The sequence below is a fragment of the Lepisosteus platostomus genome, chromosome 10 (assembly GCF_059453375.1).
Source record: "Lepisosteus platostomus isolate fLepPlt1 chromosome 10, fLepPlt1.hap1, whole genome shotgun sequence".
In the NCBI taxonomy this organism is placed as follows: Eukaryota; Metazoa; Chordata; class Actinopteri; order Semionotiformes; family Lepisosteidae; genus Lepisosteus; species Lepisosteus platostomus.
The window spans coordinates 14,172,970-14,197,500 of NC_142620.1; the positions used below are offsets into that span (position 1 = coordinate 14,172,970).

The 24,531-nt window shown below is 34.5% G+C and overlaps 1 protein-coding gene across 3 annotated transcripts in view; it reads left to right on the forward strand.

Annotated features, from left to right (window-relative positions):
* The first annotated feature begins 561 nt into the window (after positions 1 to 561).
* Positions 562 to 24,531, forward strand: part of cdin1 (CDAN1 interacting nuclease 1) — an 81,603-nt gene continuing 57,633 nt past the window's right edge. The window contains exons 1-2 of one of the 3 annotated variants that reach the window (XM_088648346.1): positions 12,314 to 12,451; positions 12,907 to 13,017. In XM_088648346.1, coding sequence (XP_088504472.1) covers positions 12,917 to 13,017 — 101 coding nt within the window. In that variant the 5' untranslated portion in view covers positions 12,314 to 12,451; positions 12,907 to 12,916. Of the gene's footprint in view, positions 642 to 12,313; positions 13,018 to 24,531 lie in introns of those variants that run through there. The other 2 variants (XM_088648348.1, XM_088648347.1) reach the window with 2 other exon arrangements.

The window sequence follows — 24,531 nt, forward strand, 5'->3', positions numbered from 1 at the left end:
TTGTAGGTAGAGGTACTATTTTTGCCCATAAAAGGTAATTTTATGTAGAATGCACTAGGATTGTTTTGGATTTTCAAAACAGTATTACATTCATCTCATTAAGACAGAGAAATATGAAAACATCAACCTTAAACGTGAGTTTAAAGAGTGATAGCATTGACTGACAATTAAGTTTATGAAATGACTCCAAATGCTCTCATGTTTGTTTCTGTGTTTCTATTACTCCACAGCTTATATATCTTAAAAATATAGCACAGCAAACAAAAGACCAAATCAAGGCATCTTCTGGATTTACAAATATGTGTTGATATGAGAACTGTCAAAGGATTTGGACTTGTGAACATCAATAAAGCCCTGAAATGTAATGCAGTCCATTTGCGTCTTTATTTGTATGTTTCTTTTTATTCAAGGAGTGTGGGAAAGACTTGATTTTAATGACTGGAGCATTTATTCTTGTACATGTTGAGAATAGCTCACGCACAGGCCATGACTAGTAGGTCCTGTGTTTTCCCCAGGTATAGCCCTGTGCTAAAACTTTTCAAAATACACCCAAGGGATCTTTAACATTCCAATAAAGGGATTTTACAGAGCACTGTGTTTGTGTACCTGGATTAAGGAAGTGAAGGACAGCAAAATAAAAGGTAAGCACAATGCCTCAAGGAAAATGTTTTGTAAACAGGATTTATGCTTGTAGGGATATATACCAAAGCAACATACACCTTTAATTTGTCAGCCAATGTAATAAAAGTAACTATAATACTTAACAAGCTCTTGCGCTCTGAGGAAGTAGTTGCTAACCTACTGTTATATTTAGTAATAAGGAGAGCTATATTCTGATATTTCTCATATTGAACAGAAAAACATACTAGCAAAGCAATCAGAAACTTTGTCTATCTATATTAAAAAGTTCAGTTAGTCCAAAAAAGTGAAAATATTCCCTCGCAAGTAAGGTAACCACATCCTTATACTTTCTGTGCTTTCTATATAACAGTATGTTTCTATACTGTTAATATAAAGAAGCTTAAGCACTTTTTATTGGTCTAAAATTGGAAGGCAACTGTGAAAGGCACTCCCCCAGTTAAAAATGGAAATAAATATATTACGCTTTCTTGGCATGTTTTATTTATGTAGGTGCTGCATGTCATACCATTAACAAGTAATGGAGATGTTTTTAGACCATTCTGTAGTTGGTGGAAAGCTGCTGCTAGAGGGAATGTTTTCCCAGGTTCATATCTTTGAAATTATGTCAGTGGAACTGAAGAGGATTATTTTCTATGCTTATATAACAGTGAAGGTGTTTCTGGCTCAATGTGTTACGAGCAAGTGAAAATTAACAGTACTGTGACAGCACTGAAATGCAACAGTGTTTTAGGGTGCCTCTATCACACTCAGGTTTGGATCAAATAAAATCCATGGATAAAGACTTTTTAATGGGCACCCTCTGTATGATTCTTTACATAAAAAATTACGTATATGGCTAACGTAGCCCCATGGGGTTGATTAAATCAAACCCCTATGTGTCCTCTTGCTCACGGTTTAAATCGGTAACTCAACATGAAATTCTTGAGTTCTTTCATCTCCTCCTTGAGGTCATACAGATTGTCACTTTAGAATCAAATTTCTAATAATTGATAAAACAACCAAACAATTCGCAAAGAACAGACAAGAAGAAAGGGTGGGGCGCATGGAACTCCATTGTGTCAAAGTAGTGCTGAAAAAGGGCTTTACACAATGTCAGCTTTCAAGATCAGTGCTTTAACAAAGGAAAAACAGTCTTTTTGTTGTCATCTTCAAAAACAGGCTTCATTGATAATCATTTAATTATATGTTATATGCAAATGTGAAATTCCTGCTTATAAAAAAAGCAAATACATTTAACAACTATTAATCTGGCTGTTGGATAAGTATGCATTTTGTATAAATATATTTTACCTGCACAAAACGCATGCACACACATCCTCTAGTTTTTTGTAGCTTTGTAGCTTTGTTTCTATTCAAAATGTCCATTAAACTTCTAAACCATCAAAGAAGGTGCACTTGATTGGTTAAAACAGTTTCCTCATGCATTAGTATTAAGTGCATTACATTTTAACACAGTTATCAGGGCAACCTATTCCACAGGTCTGATAACATTCTCACTTTAGTTTCGGTGTGGCCTCAGAAAACAGTATAATGTTGACTCTAGTTAAGAAACACAATGAGCACACAGCATTAGGTTCCTGTTGTTGTTTACATAATTTCAGCTCCCCTTGAAAGGAAAACACTGCGGAAACAGAACATAATTAGAGCTTTAGAGCCCTCTAACAGAAAATATAACAAATCTTTATATAAATGTTTGACCATGATAACCAAGAGAACACACAGAAATCAAACTGACCAGAGTTCCAAGTTATGATTTCAGAGAACAGAGAAGATCAATTGCCACTAGGGGACAGTAGCAAGTCATAAAAGAGAGTTTGAGCAGTAAACTAAGAACAAAAGACTTTCTTTGTTGCACTCTCAAATAATACATGAATTCAGAAATAGCTACCAGACTGCTTTACAAAAGATCTTGACAATGCATTTACTCAGAATGCAGAATAACAAACTGGTATTAACATAATCACTTGAAACATAAACCACAATATCACAAACAAACAAATACATAGAAAGAAAAAGTGTTTTGTTTCCCCCCCATGGAATTCACATATCTAGTTGAAATACATTTTCTATAAGCTACCTGATCAGAATAGTATTTCAATAACTCCCTGCAACCTGGTGTCCCCTTTTCACATTCCTACCCTTTTGCTGGAATAAAAAATGTAAGCTTCCTGAGCATTTTGCATGCAGGTTATTTAGAAAGACACATTTTGTGTTGTTGTTGCATTGTTTTATGGATAGTAAGTGAGAATTATAAAAATCACCTACTACTGAAATAACATTTTAAAGCAAGTCTTTTTAAATCTCAGATTAACCTGATCTTGATATCCTTCTGAGGAATTGTTTTTTGTTCTGTCACATTAACAAAATATAACCAGATAAGTAAAACATAAGAAAACTGAATGATCAACAATCCTTTCTTTTACCAAGAAAAAGTTCCCCCAGGTTAGGTACCGTGTACTCATAAAAGAATGAATAAATAATATATTCCAATTTGCAGATCAGTTTCCTGAAAAAAAAAGAATAATGCCGTTTATGTAAGACTTTAAACACTTATTTCTGTTATGCTTTGTTGTATCCGAAGAGTAGAGTTGAATCCGGATTTACCTTGTGAGTTAACACACCTCCCTTTACCTCAACCGTAGATAAAAATGTCATGAAAGCACCAGTGTTTCCGAGTTTCTATAGCAACCAATCGCATGCACTAAATATGCACCTTCACCAAAAATTAAAACCTTCTTTAAACAAAACAATTATTCAAGTCCAAAAAATGCCCATGAGTTCTTTCACAGCATCTCTCATTAATTAGAAAGGTGTACTAATTGTAAATTTCTCATACCTAAAAACAAAGTAATTCATTTAAAGTTTAAAGATTTGCATCAATTCACATGTATATGACAATGTATTTAGATTTAAATATTTTGAAAAACGATCTGAATTGTGACTCTGACATTTCATTTTTCTTGTATATCATGAATATTGCTTTTTATAATCAAAATAAAGTAAAAAATGTGGTGTCATCTCAGAAGCACTTGATTCTATATAATTTTTTTCAATATCTGCACTGACCTCGGTTTGGCATATTCTACTCCAGATCACATTTCGATCGAGTATATTCAAATGTATTATTACTTCATTTCTAATGTCAATTATTAGAGTATGGTGGATATGGGGCAATATTCTTTCTGAAGATGTTTTACTATTTCCAAAAAGAAACAATTAAAAAATAGTGATTGTTAAAGAGGTACAATACTGAAAGCAATAAAGTCACAGCATCAGTGAAAAATACCCTCAATAAAAAGAAAAAAACACCAACCAGCAACCATACCTTACGTGTCTATTTAACAGCCAAACAACTAATGCATGTGTTTTAGTATTGCGTACAAGTTAATTCCAATTTGCTGCAGGTAAACTTTTTCATTATTATTCTGAAGTGTCAAATGCAGATACGGACAGTGCACAGCTATCAGAAATGCACGCAAATACAAACATATTTGTCATAGTTATTGACCTTTATCTTGATACTTACTTGACAGCCTTCTCCAGTTATTGACAATACAAACACACAGGGCAAAGTATAACCTTTCATTTACCTTGCTGTCTCTCCCCTTGCTCACACGATTTGTTTAAATAAGGAAGCAGACAATGGCAATGTTAGTTTTTGCTTAGTGACAATGTTTTTCTTTTTCTCATAATTTCAAAAGATAATGTCAATAGCTGGATACAAAGGCTGCTATTATAATTGAGTGCTGAGATCTATCAGGCATTCAATACAGTTTTGACAACTCAACAAAAAATTTAGAGCAACATTTCCTAAATGCTTTGCCATTCTATCAATTGTAATATGTCTTACAGCCCTTTCCATTTTCAAAAATATTTACACCTTAAACCTTTTTATAAGATTTGTGCACATAAAAACTTTTTATGTAAGAATTCAGTTTAATTAAAATGTCATAATGTGACTGAGATTAAATTATAAACATGTTTTTAAGCTTAAACCAGTGAAATCCATCTGAGATAACAGCTAGGCTACTGAAAAAACTATATGTTACACTTATGAATTAATTAAAATGACATGGTTGGGAACATATATATTAGACCGCAAACTTATATCAGCACACATATATGTATATCTTTTAAAGCCTTTTAGTGTGTTCTCCAGGAAATTGTAATTGCTATGTGTGTTCTCCTGCATTTTAGCATGAAAATAGCATACATAAAATTTGTAGGTCTTCTACTCAGGCAGTATTTTAATACTTCAGAGATGAAAATTAAATTTTAAACAATCCAGGCCAGTGTTTGGTGACCATGGTTAATCATCATGAAACAAAGACATCAAACAATATTTGATAATGAGCAAAGTGCCTCCAGGATATTAGAAACCGATAGCAAAACACAGCATGCAGTGTGGCTGTTTGAAGGAAACACAAATACAAGTGCATTTACACATTTGTAAATATGTTCCCACTGAAAAAAAAAATCTAACTGAAAATGGAAAAATCTAGGTTCATTGAATTAAAAAGCCATTCAAATAATTTCCTATTATTAGTCGGCAGTTGAATAACCTAAATTCATTTTAAGGGCTTCTGTGAGATTAAAGCTCTTCCATTTCATCCTGCTTTGACTATAATACATAACTACCTAGTAAACGCTCAATTGTTTAAAACCTAAATTGGTTTGTACATGATGGTATAGTGTTCTAGAGATTCAAGAAAGGATTATTATAAACTGCAAAAACAAGGTTTGGCAGTACTGATGTTTTTATAATCAAATACAATGATTTGTTTAGTTATAGTTGTGTAATAAAACACACAAAATGAAAATAATTATTGTGAATAAGCAAATCAATGTTTTAAGAATATTGTACTTTTATGAAAAAAGAAGAAATACGGTGCTGACTAAAGTCCTATGGCGAAGGATTTTTTTTTCCATTAAGCAGAAGGTTAGAAAAGGAAACTGAAAACACACCAGCAGATATTCTCTTCCTACAATATGTATAGTAGAAAGAAACTTAAAATAACCTTTTACTTTGCTTGCCTCTTATTTTTTGTAGGAAGCAATCACATTATAAACTGTAACACTTGAGTTATGTACATTATTTTATAAAAAAAATATTAGATTGTAAGATTTTTAAAAATGTTAATAATAAAAAGACCAGATAGTTCACACCACATACATTATACAGACAGGTTTAGGTTTATGAATCCTTTCATAACTCCTGTCTTGCTTTTTTAGTAAATTGTGTAATTGTGAAATCTATGCATAATTGGAAAGATGCTTATTGCCGGTATTCTTATCCAGTGAGTAGTCCTGTCTTAGGCCCTGTGTAAACATATAAGTAAACATAGGGCATAAGGCAGGACTACACACTGGATAAGAATACCGGTCCATACGCTTTCAATTGTAAAAACCAATATTAATTATAATGCAAAGCTCTATTACTAAGAGCAGATTATTGTTATTCAAGTTTGGGCATTCATTACGCAGTCTTTATAAAAGGTTGAAAAACATATTTTAAGGAGAAGCAGGGTTAAAATTCCACTAAGCCTTTTTCTTTTTTTTTTTGTGCAAAATAAGGCATAGTTACTAAGATTAAGGTTTTTAACAAATGCTTATACTGTATATGCTACAGTAATTAGCGCTTAGCATAAATCAGTATTTGGGTTGCCCTTTCATTTACAAAGACAAGGGTTTATAAGGTTATTCATGATTGACGTAACTTTAGCAGGAGGAGAAATTCGACTGATCCAGCACCCAGTCTAACTACAGCATGTGCCACCACCTCAGTCATGCAAATTGCATATGTGCTGCCAGTTGACTAAGATTAATGACACTGCGCCAGATTCTTTGTTTCTCTGTGCGGCCGTTTAGTGTGAAATACAATCCAAAAACATTATCTATCCTCTATTAATCCCACAAATTTGTTCACACCATGCACATTGTTTAGGGCAATTTACAACAGGAACATACTGAGCACAATTGCATTTAATTACTTGCCTTCTAATTACATTCATTAAAGGCTAATAAAATAAATGAAAGAAACAGCTTTAAAAGCTTTTGCAAAACACATGGGTCTTGTCTTCCTGCGTAAAATATGGATGTGGGATTTATATGCAGCCATGCTGTTACTGAGACATTTCCAAAAGTACGAATTTGATACTCTACTAATACTACAGGCATTTCCTGCTTCACATAAAAAATACTGATTTTTCTAGCTGTGACTTCCTAAAGATAGAAAAGTGAGCCTATTTACTGAAAAATCTTTATACATATTTCTCAAAAGCTAAGGCAAAAGGCCCATTCCAATAAAATGTAAAGTCCTCTTTTTTCAAAGCAAATGTCTTAGAAATTAATATACACAATGTAAGGAAGAGGGAGAAGGGATACATATGTTAAAAGTGGGTATGTCATAACATTATGCATTAGTCCATATGTAGCACATTTTTTTTTCACAGCCTCTTAATGCTGAAGTTTCTGCACTTAAATGTACCCAGTGCATTTAAAAGTTGGAATATTAATACCATGAATGCCGTGCATTTTGGAAACTGTATGGAATTTGCTTAATGCAAATTCAAACTATGAATCAAAAAGAACAAAGTACATTTGCACATCTACAATGTTTTAGGGTGCCGAAATGGCCAAATTATTTTCTTCATTATAGCCGGGCAAATTTAAAAATGTATATATTCCACTCAAAATCAAATAGCTAATAAATTATAATAATATATGTCTTATGATCCATTTAGCTTTGTAATCTATATTCACCAAGAACAGCATTCAAGAAACCCTAAATGTAAAAAAAAATAAAATTGTTCTTAAAGGTCCAGCTGTTAAAATTAAATTTAAACATCGCCCCAGTCTACAAACGCTTAAGAAAACAATAACTTCCTTTGACAGTAGTTGGTAATTTTGATACCAGTTTTTTTATTGGTTTTCCCGACTCTATTGTTAATGCAGCAGAGTGGCAATTGATTATTCCCTCCTGCCTTTATTACATTAATAAACAAATTGAATACATTTTACAATGTGTAGGTCCTTCTTTGGTATCTGTAGCATGTTGGGTGCATTACAGAAAGGATCAGTATACCTTTTCTTGAATATCAGGAAAAAACCTTCTGTAAATTAATCTCCCACTGTGTGCAAGATTCACAGCTTGTTAATAACACTCCCTGTATCACTGTTCTGTTTGCAGACTGCCTGGAAAGCACTGTGCAACCCAAGAGGCAACACTTATAAACCCATTACATTTAGAGGGTTTCAGGATTGTGCATGGATGGATTAACTCACTACAGACAGCAAAATAAGCAAACAACATTGTGATTGTTAAAACATAACAAATATTTGTTAACTTTTCTGACACCAAAATATGTTTTTCCCCAATCAGATTTTGACACAATTTAAATTTGGCCTTATAAATACAATGTGAACTTTAAGAATGTATAGATTCAAATATTTACCATTTCCCTTGACAGTGATATAGCTATTTCAAAATTGGGAACATTTCCTCTTTTCATCTGGAAAATGTCAAAATGGTATTATAAAGTGTCTGAGAAAAAAAAATACTGACCTTTTATTACATATTCATTTCTTTTTAATTGACACATACTACACATACATGTAAACAGTCTTTAATTTCCCATTTCTATATATTTGTTTCATTTCTAATGCCATAGACTTGTTCATTAAGAAATAAAAATATATAAAATGCTTGCTGTAATTCTATGATCTTCTTGGACTTTAACACTTGGCATAAAAGTACTTACAAAATATACAACACTATAACAAAGTCATTCTTGAGTACGTTGCTCCATTAGAGAAAACACTGACCTCATGCATATACTGTGGAGTTTACACTGTTCAAGCTGCATCTCAAACATTTTTTTCCCCCAAAAGAATTTGTAATTCAGACCAAGATGTGTTAACAAAATAACACATACTTCATCACTTCATTATAAATGACAATTACATGTTACAAGGAGCCTTAAGAATTTCACTAAAGTTTGCAAAGTAGTGTTATACCTACCTAGCGTCCAGTATGCATAGAACAACACTGGAAAGAGTGATCAAGGGTAAAGATAAATAAGTCAAATGTAAAATAAATATTTCTCCGTTAAACTTTACTGATTTTTTTGCCTAAATTCAGTGAACTATTTCCCTTTACTGAGATTGACATAAACACAATTTACTGTTTGATTATACCATTGAAAAGTCCTTCCAGGCATATTCAATTATGCATTAACCTTCACCTCTCTTACTTCCGTAAGTTTTAATAACATTGTCTGTTGTATTATCATCAAAAATATATTTAAGACTTCTAGCCTAGGGCATACATAGAATGACATGCTAAAAATTAAGGTGTTTAGCAAAGGTAGGGTTGGTTTAAAATGTTGTTTTAATTATTGTTTTGTATAGTTTTTTTTTTTTACTTGTCGCACTTTATCAGACAACTCTAAACTTAGGATACCAAGACTTCTCAGTTCTCTTCTCTGTGTGTCTGGGGAACACAAGGCACCGGCCTGGCTGGAGAAATTTAAAAGGTGCTACTTTACGGTAAATTCTAAAAAGGCAAGTTACTTTTACCTCAGTTCATGATCTCCAGATCATTTGACTGCAAGTGGACTGCAAGAGAACCATGCAAAAAACAGGGGCAACTGCCAACAATCACATTTCATTCTCTGGGTATGCTTCTTCCAGGGTATGTTCATCAGCAGTGATATTTTTCTAACTACATTGTGTTTATTGCGATTTATGAGTCAGGTGTGAAATACTGTATATGTAAAAATCCAATAAGGAAGTAAACATTCTAGAATGAAGAAGACATTATTACTTATATTCCTTAACCCCTTTTATTGGTGATAACTGCTAAATTAGGTTCAGGACTAAACATTTGTTTTAACATGAGTAAAGGAGGCCACAGCCATGGAAGGCAACATCTAACACTAGAAATACTGTTATCCATTGAGGACTTCAGAAGACTGTTATGAAAGGTATGATATCTAACAAAATTCTAAAATACACCAGAGGCTTAATTTTTAAACAGATTCAATCACAAATCCCCGTGGAGGCTCATGCACCTGCACATCTGTTTAAAAAACAAGCACAATATATGTGGAGTGTTTTGAACCTAGTGCAATAGGACTCCATGCCTCCTGAAGGTCTTTCACACCAGTAACAGTTTAAGTGTTTCTCTGAGGTGTTCTTAACGATATAAACAGGTGTACTGTACAGTAGCAGTAAATGACAATTGCACTCCCGGTGTAAAAAACACACAAGTTTAAACTAATATAAATGAAAGTCAATTAAAATGCAGTTTAATGAGTCCAGAATGTTATTGTTAACATTTTTGACAAAATAAAATGGCATATTTGTGGTAAAACTTAGTTTAGAAGGCAGTGAAAAACAGGTCTCATAAAAATACTTAAATGAGTGTTTTTGTTTGTCAGAAACCTAGTGTGTTATACTGTACATGGTAGAATAAGAGTTGTGCACTTTATGTATCTCTCAAGGCAGTTGGGGGCAGCCTGTAGCCTGTGGGCTAAGCGTGGGATTCTGGGATACAGTAATGAATATCCAAAAAGAAATATCAATGATGAAAATATGAACAACATTTGCACATCATTTCAACTAGTATGATCTGTATACTGTATGTCTTAAAAACACAAACCTACAACAAAAACAATGCTCTACAGTCAACTTAGGTCTACTTTTCTGTTTTACCAAACATACTATATACATTACTTTCATATTTGCTACTAATGTAATAAGGAAGCCAGGTCTTGTGAGCTTTAACATAATCATACTCCAGTTTATTTAGAAGTTTTTAAAGAACTGCTGAATGTTTAAAGTTGCCTTAAACATTGTTTGCCAAGGCAACTTTAGGTTTCTAAATAACTACACACTCAAAATGATTAGATATCAGTTAAAAACAGTTGCTCCAAGAATATCTGATTAGCAAATTAGAGACATTTGATAATAAGCCATTGATTTCAAGTTTTATCTTGTGGGTGTATTTCATTAATATTGTGCTGATGTCATGAAACGTGGTAAGGGAAAATTAGACTTTTCTAAGATGTTACTTAAGATTAATATCAGTAAAATATGCAACAGTTTGTGAGTACCCAATTATAGCCCTTTTATAGGTATTGTTGTGCTAGAGGATATCTTATTCCCAAGTGTGTGCATTTCAGAACTTTCACCTGAGAATACAACACTACTATAACTACCCCTGATGTGATTAGTCTACTTACTCACACCTGTTGTTTGCAAAGGCAAAATCCCAATTAAACCCTCCCCTTGGATTCCCCCAGTACCATGATCTTTGCCAGTCTTTTAAAACATGTCTGTAATGTCATTAAGAATGGAATTGTTTTCACTTTGGAATTTAACCCACAATTTTACAAAAGCGCAGTAATTTTTAGTTTTGCACTGTGAATGAAAGGTAGTCAAAGCGACAAACTGTCTGAAATTTACACATAATCCTTCATGCCCTTTGAAATTCACTGCATTGCTTGGTATCAGTGTTCAATTCATACACCTTGGAGCACACAAAAAAGCAACTTTCTTTGAAGGAATGATGTTTTGCCTGAAGAAACATACAAAAAAAACAAAGAATTAGTGACTTGTAAAATTATTTTCATGCATTCATACTTTAATATCCTTACATAATTGTGTATGATCTTTGTGTTATGCAGAAGTGGACATGTCTTCTAGAACACTGGCTGCTTGGATTTTTACAGTTCCTTTCTGTTGTGCTGCTCGTTTCTGGATGAGATTTACAATTCAGAGGTACCAACCCAATACTATTCCCACTCCTTGTCCTGGAAACCTTTAATAAACTCAATAATAATAGGACTGATTTTAACTATTTGGCTGTTTTCAGCTTTCAACATGTTGGAGCTTGCCTTTAACAATTGCATTTTTTACATTTCCAAGTGTTTGAGCAGGAAAAAAAAAACTTGCAACTGTTTCAATCAAGGAAATTAGCTCCATTAAGACTTAAATTAAGCTCAGCTGGGGTGAAAAGCAGCAGGCATGTACTGTGGGCCTCCACAATTACGATAGGGAACCTCTGATTTAAATCATAATCTAGTTTTAACCACACGAATGCATCAAAGATTTTAAAACGAGAGGAAGTATGCAAGAGGAAAACGTAGGCAATTAGAGTTACACAAAGTATACTGTATGTAGCTTTGAACTACAGTACAAGTCCAGAGATATAACTCAAGACTTCCTCAAATGCATGAACTGTAATAATCCTGGAGTGCTATACACAATATACACCTGCTATACAACATCAAATTTTGGAAAAACAAATATTTTAATATTAATCTATCAACCCATAAATCACCGATAGTCTATATTGCAAATACACGTTGTTAACTGCGTTCTGATTGTTCACATCAGGAGCAAAGTTCAAATTTGTTTTCCGAGCCTTGCATTTCCAACTCAACTGAATTAAAAAAAAAAATCAAATATGCGTTTCTCACTAATCTTTGTGAGAAGAATAGAAGATTTAAAAATACCAAAATCACAACAGCTACTACTGACAGAAATTTCTACCCAGGCGAGAATGTCGCTTGCACTTCTTTACTACAGACTACAGTACGCCAGTCGCCTGTTTCACCAGCAGGACCGCTTCTCCTATGTATTTTCACAATACTGACTCTTCCAGGCTTTACCCAATGAACTGCAGCGTTGTTGTTGCCAAAGGGTGATTCAACTTGACCGCGGGAAGCAAAAACGTTTTTTTTCTTTTTGCAGAGGTCATACGTGCAAGTATAGATTTTGTGCGAAACTGTAAAATTGTAGCTTGGTACGTTTTTCCGTTTTTTAGGTGCGAAAAGTAAACCGTGAATTTAGGCTTGACAGTCTGTTCACCGCTTTACTTTCGGAAACGGGTGCCCTGCGTAAACAGGAAGAGAGAAACGGATTGCAGACGTTAGCTAGAACTACATTTTAAGCGCCTTTAAATTAGCCTGTCCACATTTAATCAAAGGACCATAAGTTATTTGAAAACTAGGATTAAATATTTTTAAATGCATGTCGGAAGAAGCGAACCCGTAAAGCCTTTGATAACGAGTGGTTTTTCTAGTGTGTTACTTTGAAACGGATAGTGGGGTGATCAGTCATTAAAAAACCAATCACAATACATTTTAGCAAATAAAAGCATTATACATTTATCAGGTACAGTAGCTGGTGAAAGACAGTGCCTCTGAGGTTAAGTCAAACACAGAACTATTTACCAGTGCGGTACTTACTATTTTTAAGGCGTGAAACCATGAAGCTGTCTCGAGCTGAATACAATGAGATAGCGAGGTTTATGGAGAAACTCCGACCCACACGCCACTGTATGAGGATGCTTAAGGAAAAGTTTCCCAGGTAAGGCTGTCACCTGAGTGACATTAAATTAAAGTACCTTACCCATTCTTCTTGTTTACTCAGAACAGGCAAATTATCCAATCGATTTAACATCCAATGCAAACATGCTTAAGCGAACGTATTAAGTGGTGTTTTTAGGATTGTCTGTTGGTGTGATCTCTGTTTAACTTTGCATAGAAGATACGAAATAATTCGCGGCGGTGTTTTGTTAAAGTTGCGTGAACACGGAGTTTAGACATAAGGGAAAAGACCCCTGTTTGGGAAAATCACCTGTTGATTCTGGGGCGATATGTATCGCCGGCAAACTATATGCCTGATGAATGCTGTGTGGCGCTACGCTTTTTTTTCGGCGCCACGAATAAGAGCAGATGTTCGGTCCCCTGGATTAAAGCCCATTCTTATAAAATAGGTAGCCTGTTGAGATTCCCGGAAGTGAGGTTACTCTATTACTTTTTTATTACTCGGTGAAGGGCAGCCCCTCCGCACTGTCTCGCTCATAAAGGATTTTTTGTTTTGGCCAGATTATTCCATTGCTGTGATGCCCTTTCACTTTTTAGATAAGGACAAGACTATGGGTAACTGGATATTAACAATGGTTTTCTGACAAAGAAGCGACAAGGTCTGCCCTTGCCGAGTATTTCCTCAAGAGGGATTTTGGCTGGTCTAAGCCAGTGGTCATTTCTAAACAAGTGACAGAAGTTTTGTGGAATGTTTTGCAAAAACACCCGCAACCCATGCATTTCAATGAAGGAGTGTCAGAGTCGAAGCTCTGCCGTTGGCACACCTCATCGCACAGGTGAGGGCTGTCCTCAGCTGATCCCTGTATTAGCACCTGTGTAAACCCATTTCCTACAGTAGGTCTCTTCTCGTGGATTCTGAACTACTGCTTGGGCTGCAGTCACACGAACCAGGACTGTTGTTCTTGTCTGTGCCCTGCTACCTTGCATATGCAAATGGCTGCACTATGAAGTGGGTTTAAATGGTAAGAACAACATCCAAAAATAAATGTAATGTAATTGTAAGCATCCCTATTTACCAAATATGGAGGGTTAGGAATTTCCCTATTTCTAAATAGGAACGCTAACGCTTAGAAAGGAAAGCTTTCTGAGCACTTTTAAACACCTGCTTACTGTAGCTTTACCATCTCCCCTGCCCTTCCGAAACACGCATATGCAAACATCTCCTTTTTTCACATTTGAAAACACTTGAATGCTTAGTTCTTCTTTCACAGTAGTTCACAATCTGTTTGCAAAACAACGGTAAAGAGTTGTTGATTCCACAACAAATTCTCCAGACAAGTTAGTCTTAAGCTAAAAAAAATAAAAAAGGAGGCAATACAATTCTTTCCTTCTCAAATAGAATAAAAATGCAATAATAGCAAAGAAAAAACAATAATATCCCGCCCCACCAACATGTCATCCTTTTATTGAACATGACAGTTCTGATTCCTTAAAGGTTACTGAGAAACAGCAGAACTGAGTGTTCTCTAGCTCCATTGTGCTATATATAATCTTGCTTAGAATAAGGTAAGCCTTTAGGGAAAATACTCTAGGTACTGTACATTACTGTAAGAATTTCAAGGAGACTGTGCACCAGATAATATAGCTTTTCTTACTTTGAATTTATTTGCTGTTTGTCTTTGCTTGTGTAGTCTAAAATCCTGATTGATGAGTGAATGTAATTTAAAGAGGATGCTTTCCAAGAAAGATTAAATTTATGAAAATAGTAGGAGAGCTTTATAAAAAGACTCATAGGAATTGCCATACATACCTGTGCCTTGCAGTGGCTTCAAGACTGTCCTCACGATTTAAGAAAAAGTCATTCCTTTTTTCTGGAAGGTAGTGATAAGGGGCAACTGAGCAGTGCAGTGGATACTGTGCAGGACCTGTAACTGGAAGGATGTGGTTCAAATCCTAGTGACTGTTGATCAGGGTGCTTCACTTAATTCTTCCAATACCCAGTTGCAGAAATGGGTGCAAATGCAAGACACTATGGATTAAATTGTCAGCCTCCTAAATAATAAAAGATAAAATTAAGAGCATATCTGAATACAAGTAATGTTTTATGTAATATGATCATTAAAAGGAGAGTAGGGGTGTATTCCAGGAATGTTATATTTGTGTAAAATACAAAATACTGTGTTATTAATATTGTTCATATCATAAGATCTCGAGCCTGATTTCTGAAATATTTCTTCACTTTAAACATATACATTTCTGTTTTCAAATCACCTCTGGGTGAATCGTCCTAGGAGTGAACAAAATACCAACAAAAACATGGTTGACATAATCATGAATTATAAGAGATAAATAATATGTACTGTACCATTTTGTGTTGCTTACCAGCAGTCATTATATTTTTACCCTAGAAATATACCTTAATCAGAGGAATGTTTTTTTTATATTGTTGCTGAACAAAGTAGCCTTCCATTTGAAATGATATGATCACATTTTTCAGATTTCTAGTGAATGCTGAAATTATGAGCTTGCCGAGCACTAACATTTAGTTATTCATTCAGTATATTCTCCTTTTCTATTGCTGTTAACTTCTGAAAACGAGATTTAAACAAAATCCCATTTTAGGACTGACAGACGGAGCTGCTTCACTGTTTTCACAGCCTGCAAAATATATTCTGGATGTCCGATCAGCTCAGAGGACTCTAGAGGTTTAGAGATTGGAATGGCAGGAAATCACGCTTTCAAGACATAACGTATTGACTAGGCCATCCATCATTTGTTAGCATGCGCTGAAACACCGAGTTTCTGCACAGGAGCCCGTGATTTAGTAAATACTTTGGAGATGAATAGAGCTTACACACAAGGGAAGCTATCGCTGTCCTTCAGCAGCCTTAGACACAGAATCCTGCTGAGAGGGCTGGCCGACAGTAGCTCATCAGTAACCGGTCTGTCACAGCTGGTGGTGCCCACCGACCATTTCCTACTATATTAAATGCATCTTTAATATCTGCTTGAGTAGATTTAATGAAAGAAAATTCTGTTTCAAAACACTAACCACTGTTTCCTCAAGTGTTTTAGTAGCTATCTTGCAAGAGCCACGAAGAAAGGAACAGCTGAATAAAGGGGTGTAAATAATTTTACATCAGTATTAGGGTACATGACCCCATATAAATACTATAGTGGATCAGTGTCACATTGGATTCAGGCTAGTTTTTATTTTGTACAATTATTAGGTATAATATAATTATGGCCCCCACATACATATGTCATTTTCAGTTTAGGAATTGATAGGTGTTTTACCCCTAATCACGCATATACCAGACACAGGCCTGAACAGCATGCTATGCTGGTGAACCACCAAGGTGCACAGTAAAGAGAGTAATCTGCTTTAATATACATCAAACTAGCCACATGGTGGGTCTTGTGCAGCAGGCAGAAATATTCATCACATTTTTCTCATTCCTAACACAAGAACCAAAAAGGCTTTTATGTATGGAACTACATGTGGAGAATTTTTATATATACTCTGGTGTGTTATTTTCTTCTTAGCAAAAATAAAAGTCAAATGATGAAGATGTGTACTAGATATTTTTTTCCTTTGATGTTAGTAAAAATGGAGAAAAAAAACATTTAAACTGGTTATGATAACATAAGAATATTTTCTCAAGCATATATGAAAAAAGATTGCTTATTCAAAGTTGTCTTGGCTCAGAATAAATGCAGCTTCAATTCCTGTGGCTGAAACATTTGTGCTTTTAATATTTTCAATTAATTGTGCCAAAATGCAGATCAATTAATTAAATCGAGGAAACGGCAGAAAAAAAAATGCACTTGGTCCAGACCAGTAGATAGATATAGAACTGAGTTCTTGCAAAACGCCAGTCATCTGTTTATTTGTGAATATGACAGGGATGTGAGGTTTCTCATCTGTGACGTGCACGTAACACAGATGTTGGGGAGTCATCTGTCAGCTATGCCTCTCCTACAGAGTTTGAGTTCTAAAGGGAAAAGAATTTGACACAGTGCTGTCACTTTTACCCTTTCACAATTGAATAACATGCAAATATTGCACCTCCCGCTTAGCAGTAGTGTCCTGTCTAGTGTCTGTGCTTGCTACAATGGAAACAGAATGGGTGTATCTAGGCCAGTAGGATGTGACACAAGTCTCATAGTATTGGACATTAGAATTGGAAATTGTCTGCTCCTAAGATTGTGCATGGCTCCCAGTTCACTGGGGAGAAATTCCCGCAGGTTTTTGTCCCCAGAGAGGCCTCTTTGGCCTTTCCTTGCCCTATGAATGAATTTGGATGTAATGATTACGTTCTCTTTAAAAACTGCATTCAGTTCATTTTGCATACATCCCCCGAGTAAAAACTGGCAGATGCTTTTGTCTTGGAAGTGTTTAAAAGGAAAGTGTGAGAGCAGGAGCAAGATATAGCCGTGCTCCACTGCATGGTCCCAGAACATTTTGGAAATAGCTAATGTGCAGTTTTCATCAGTGCTTAGGCGGGGCACAATATGGTGCCTGTGGCACACTGGGGAATATGAATGTTGATTAAGCATGCTCTCAGGCTTTGAAATTCAGAAGTAGTGTCAGAATAATGGATGTTGAGCAAATGTCAAGCATTTGTTAATTTCTCTGTTATTTGGGGTTTATCTACCATGATCAGTGGAATAAACTAGTGCTTTTCTGTTGTGGCATGTGCCATTGATATGGTGATTAGCTGGCAGGAGATACTTTGTTTTTGATGGTAATATTGTAACTGTGTATAATTTGGGACCACTCCACAATTATTCATTCGGTTATGGTGTTAATTTTATATTACATGCTATTTAATCTGAAAAAGCTGTATTAACTGTTAACTTGCTTCCAATCTCATTTGGTGTAGCATAAACTGATGATCCACACTTTGAACAGAAAAAGTAAACTGGTACACTCGGAAACAGGTATGGCCTGTAATGTTTAATTTCCTGATATATTTTCATTGATCTCCCACCCTAAGTCCCAATTGAATTAATTTGGGTAGTTTTGTTGTGAACATTGAATGAATTATTGTCTTGCATGTATTGTATTATAATATTGTTGTGTTATTCCTCGTGCTTGGTATAAATTGGGTTTGGATCTAATATGTATTTAAATTACCAAGGAAGATTATGGATTATAGCCAGTTATCTTTTACATATCAGGGGAAGGAGCATATAGTGATTTTTTAAAATGGTATTGTAACTTATTAAATTCCAATGTCCTTCACATTCTCTCTATTCATAGAAGACAATTTTATAATTTAATATTTAACATATTTTTCATCCTTATTAATGAAAATTAATGTTATTTATAAGTGTACTTTATATTTTGTTCTGTAGTGTCAAACAATTCTAGGTATTGAAAATGTGGCATGCCTGGTACTTTAAACATGAGTCTTGTACTTTCTGCAAAGGCCTTCATACATTTATAATTTTAATTTTCAGCTAATCAGTCATTAGGAAGTGCATTGTGTAACAACCATTAGAACTATAGAGTTAATATTCAGGCTATTAATGTTTAATATTGTTTATTAGTTTTCTTTAAGGACCTTCTTAAATGTGGTCAAAAATCAACCCATAGTTTGTCTTAAATATAATCCTAATAAAATCCTGTTTTTAATGGATATATTGGTTGGTTTTTGTTTACAACCAATCTTTTGTTCATGGTATATGATTAAGAAAACAATACATGCAAATTGCTTGAAGAATTTAAGACGTGTGCAGATCTGGAAGATCATCTCAGTACCGATTTACTACAGTCTCATTAAGAATTCTGGATTTGCACATTCCTTAAGTTAGATTGTGGTTAAATGATTTTCAAACCTTTTTATTTTCCTGTTAAAAATAAAACAAATTAAAGGGTTAGATGGTTCTCAGCTCAAAAGGGGAGAAGGCAGTCATTTGTTACCAGTTATTTAAATTAAAAGTATTAATTTTTAACATAAATTGCCTCTGCCACTGGGAAAAAAATCCTTAAACTTTGGACATTACAGCCTTTAAGTCTAGGTATTATATTTAGCTGCAAATGGATTGATTTATACTGTAAATATGTATTAGATTGATGATGCAATGGTTCACAGACCAGTATACACTGTTAGTACTAGGCTACTTTGCCAGTGTACAGTAGATCATTTTATGCCTTAAGGGGTTTCTCATTATAGACATGAGATGGATTGTTCATACTGCATGCATATTCAAATCATGGTCTTGTTTGAGTGAAAAACACCCAGTTGTGATAAACCACTGACCAGATTTTGTACGAAGGCAAGCCATCTTCTTGGAGATGGAGAAGAGTAAAGTATTTGCCCTTTGACCACCACTGGATATGAGTATCATTATAATAGTTTGTGATGCTAATTGGGATTAAATTCCTAAGGTGATTAATTGCTAGCATGGTAATTTCAAAAGCATTTTTTTTTGCTCAATGTGTCTTTAAAATAAAATGACCATTTTAAAATGGGTTTTATTTTTAAGTAAAATCATCAGTTTTTTGACATGATGCTTTTGTTTTGTGATCTGTGGGCATAAAGCAGTATATTGCGTCTGAAAAATACAGATTCGAAATAAGCGAAATGTGCTGTACAGCTAACAGATGCCTTCGTCTTGGCAAGTACCATTTTTCACAAAATGTGTCACTTATTTGTGCCGCATCATTCCATTTGGTTTACGTAAGATAGTCCTCCCTCATTGACTGTCTTGATTTTGATGCAAATATCATATCAATGTTAATTGTTTTGTTGGAAATCAAGATCGTTCTGAAAGCATTTCAGGTAACCCCTCAGAGCAGTATACAGTAGGATCATTTCTTTATTATTAGCAAGCTTAATGATTGCATTTAAGAAAGCACAGTGTGTTTTTGTTTGGTGTACAAACATTTATGGTTTACAACAGTTTTTCTAGCTACATTAATTTTTTTTTCCATTCACCATATATTTTGTGTCACATTATGGTGCAACTAGCCACACATTTCTATAATAGTTTCCAATATATTGTGTATATTGTATGCTGTTTTTTCAGGGGAGAATTGAATTGAGACCTCTCAAGTGTATATCTCATGTAAATTGCTTCAGTAATACACTGTAGCTATGCTCACAGATATAGCCTCTAGATTGTAAAACTTAATAGCAAGTGTGTTCTTGCTTATGTGATCATTGCTGGAACAGTTGCAAAGCTGTCAGGTGTGTTTGTGGTAAGCTAATGGCTGCACTGTTCTACGTAGTTTGGGATACTGCAACATTAAGCCCAGAGCTGGATGAATCTGAGCAGCAAGAATGATCATGAATGAAGAACCTGATGCTGTGTTTGGAATCTTAGATTTAAAGATTTAAAAAATATGTAACTTTCACTGCCATGAAATAGGAAGATGAGTGTGGAACATGGTTACTTTTATCAGCAGTGTGTTATGATTACTAAGTTTGGGTGGGGTACTTGTTTTGCTTCATCAGTGTAATGCACCAAAACAATGCAATAAATGTTATGTATTGGCAAGGAGGCTTGAAGGGGATCCTACATCTCTTTTTGCCAGTGAAAAAACGTGCCCGCTAAGCATATTGTAAATGAAGTACATTGAGAACCCAGCAAGCAGTGATGATCAGAATACTCCAGGAACAAACAGCCCACTCAGGAATGCACAAAGCTTTACAGTAGATATTCAAATAAATACATAAACTGAGGGAAGGTGGAAGCAGCCACATCATGAATGAAAACATCTAGTAAATAAAAGCCAAACAAATAAGCACATATATAAATAAGCTGCAGAAATAATTAATAAAATCAATCATATTATAATGAATGTGAAAACATGAGTGTACACTTGGGTAGCTATGCTAAGGATTATTGTCTAGGGAGCAGTTCTTGTACTGGAATCAATTGCAGAAAAGAATGAAACCTATGAAATAAAGTACTACAGACATGCTTGGGGGCGGAAAGGAGCTGGCCAGTTGTTCTCATCACATTTAGCATAAGAAACATATCAAAATTGTCATATAGTTATGTTGAGAGGGAAAAGGGAAAGTGTTTTACATGCCATTCTGAGGGCAGTCTGTATCTTTCATTAGCCATTTGCCATTACGATTAGGTTAGACTAAATAATAATTTGGTTTATTTTCTTTATAATGTTGATGAAATACAGGCTTCAGTTAAAAAACTAAATTTACCTGGGAAGAAATGACTCAAGGCAGCAAACTAGTTTTGTGCCAACAAACTAGGATACATTAAGTGACTTTGTTTTACTTTTAAATAATCACTTTTTTTTAGCATAATCGCTTAGTAAGAGGGAAATACATAGTCTGTGGGCTGAATCCCCAGTTATTGTACTCCTGAAGGATCTTCCAAAAATGGCATTTTCCTTAAATTGCTTTATCCCTTTGACCTCTTGAAAAGGGTTCTCTGTAGACCCAGCTTTCCTGGATATTTAAAAACAGACTCACTGTGTTTAAAATCTGTACCTGTCCCCAGAGTGTTTTCTCCATCAAACTATTGTGATATTTTCCTTATGCAAGGAATACATTCATTTTTTCTTCATTGTAATAGAATTTTTCCTACATTAAAATAGTCACAAAATTGGAAGAAACAAGATCTCTTTTTTGCATTAAAGAGAAAGCATAAAACAAATTACTTTATTACAACCTTTCATTAAAAAGTTTCAGGTATTGTCTGTGCCCTTGTATCAGCATAAATACAGGTGTTTTTTTTAATATTTAAGTGCAACGACATTACTTCTTAACCATTCAGTCATTATTATTTTGTCTGTGATAGAATATGCTGAGAAAACAGATGTTTCGTATATTGTAACATTAGCATGTGTAATTAGACAGATTTGCATAGACTGGAAATTTTACCAAAGCTCTTCTAGTGAATTGGAACTCTTATTTTTGGTTCATAGTGTTGTTTAAAAAAGACAGGACACGCGTAACGTTCTTACATTCACTGCACCGTGTAGAATGTTTCTGTTCTGTTGGTGTCTCAGTATCTGGGCATTTGTCTGTGTTTAGAGACAATTTTACCTATTGTTCATTCCTGCCATGCATTTAATGGCTAAACTGTAATATCTGCCATAATTTCACACTCAAAATTAAAATCGAATGCAAAATTCTTTCAAAACAATGTTTATATTACAATTTAAATAATAGTTATTGACTATATGCACATTTAATATTGGCTATATTATTTCTGAAGAAAGACTGATTTATCCACAGTGGTATGGTTTAGGCTCAAGACATGAGGAATATTCTAAACATTATGGTACTTTGCCTATTTTTGTTCATTGTGACCTTAATAGAATGCTGTTATCAAAATGCTGACGTTATAACTTCAGTTTTGCAAAACTTCAAAGTCATTAGTAAAAATTTGATATGCCTCAGTTAGCTCTATGCCCTGAAGAGCCTAGTTACGCACCACTTTCTACATATAACTCTTCCAAATGCTAACTACTGTCGCAGCATATGATGCACATGTCATTAGCCAGGTGGCTTTCATTAAGTAAATTACTGCTATTTTTTATAATTAATTATTTGTAAATAGGAGATTTAAAAAATAATTAATAGCTTCTTGATACCTTTGAAATACTCATACCTGTAATTAATTAGAGATGCTATGTAGTCTTAATGGTGGTGTACCTTCAGTGGTGTTCTGCCATCATCCAGTACTTTATGTTTATAACTGAGGTGTTTAAATATAGCATTTGTATTCTGGACATGTGACCTTTTAAGTGATCTTAGCCTGTGTTACAATACTGTGTGCAACATTTCAATATGGGCAATTACATTTATGTGCACACTGTGACAAAGAAAGCGATACCCTTGCATTTTTCTCTTTTTTGCTTCTTTTTACTGATCCTCCTCAGCAGCAGCATATGTATAGAACAGTTTTAACCAGAATCAAAGCACGGATTGTGTTGATGGCTAAGGTTGCCACACAAGGGTTTCTAGCTTACCCTTGCTGAGTGGAGTCTGCAGAATATGAAAGGTTACCGGAGAGAGAGACCCCAAAGCATGAGGCAGATCAGAGGGATCATAGTGTCAGGAAAATTACATCACCGAATACCTTTAACCTCCTAATTCTTGTGGAGCTGTGTAAGACCAGAGGAATGGAAGGATGATTATTCCCTATATTTACTTAGCAAGGCGTGAAATAACAAGGCTTTATCTGCCAGTTTATTTGCTTATTCAGTCAGGGAGGCAGGTCGCTTAAGGCAGTGGATACTATTGACTATACTAAGCAAATGGAGAAGTTGAATCCAGATGATAGTCCAGAAGATATAGTAGACTGGACAGATAAACTATCATACCTTTCCAGGGAATCATAGGAAATGCTATATACTGTATTATGTACAGTATGTATAAAAACGTTGATTAATTTGTAGTTTAATTTTTCCACTTGCACCATATACAGTACATGTATATGTATAGAATGTACTGTGTACATGCACTGTATATGTATAGAATTCGTTATGCATGAAATATTTTAAAACCTCAGAATATTGAACGTTTTAGATAAAATGTTACATTGAAATCTAATGTGTAACCCCTTGTAAGTAAACTGTCATAGGCCCAAGACCATGTAATGTATTTCAAAGAATAGGAAAATGTGGGCTGTGTTATGCTACTGTAGAAACTACTGGGAGATCAAACTTCAATTGTAATGCATTGTAAATTGTTCCACATTTTACTATGAATTGAATACAGCACACCCCAGAGACCACAGGTTGGATTTACATTAATGTAAAGACTGCAATAACTTACTGTTAATGTCTAACTTATTCAATGGAAAGAGACATTATACAAGTCAGCAGTGGTATAGCAAAAGAGAGCTAAAATACTGACATGCACAATAAAACATTGTGAAATCCTTTCTAATGCAAGTTGTAGATGTATCCATGTTTTGTGTGTGTTTATCCACCACTTTATTTTTTTTAAACCTACTGTATTATGTATCAAAAGGGAATATTGTTTAATTCCCCATGGGCCATCAAAAACTAAAGATATCCCAGGTTTTTTTGCTCATGGAAAGCTAGTAGCATAGAAGACTCACTTCTCAACTTATACACCTTTATTCAAACACAGATCTGTTTTCATAGGTATTGGGAAGAGTGGCCTCTTTTCACTTTAACAAGTTAATAATTAAATGGTAATTATGATCATTAAATGGAATCATCCATTTAAAGTGTAACAGATGTCTGTTTTAAAAGTCATTGGTGGTCTAGTGCTAAATATAGCACTAATTTATAATTGAAAGTAGAAATTGTCTCAGGTATTTACTGTATATGGGGGTATTAATTATTTGTCTGACAGTTATATGACTCAGATGCCATGAAGTTGTGTTTCTTTATGTTGTAAGTTTGTCCACTCTGCGTATTTTGGTTGCATGGGTATATAAATTCAGTTTTTTTGGGGGGTTGGTTTGATTTACCTTTGAGTTGTTGGCAAGTCTGCACAGTAACATCTGAAACCCACCAGTGAAACACAAACCAGAAGACACAAGTGGAAACCGTGGAAATGGATTTAGAACTGAGAACAGCAGGCATGTCTTTGTG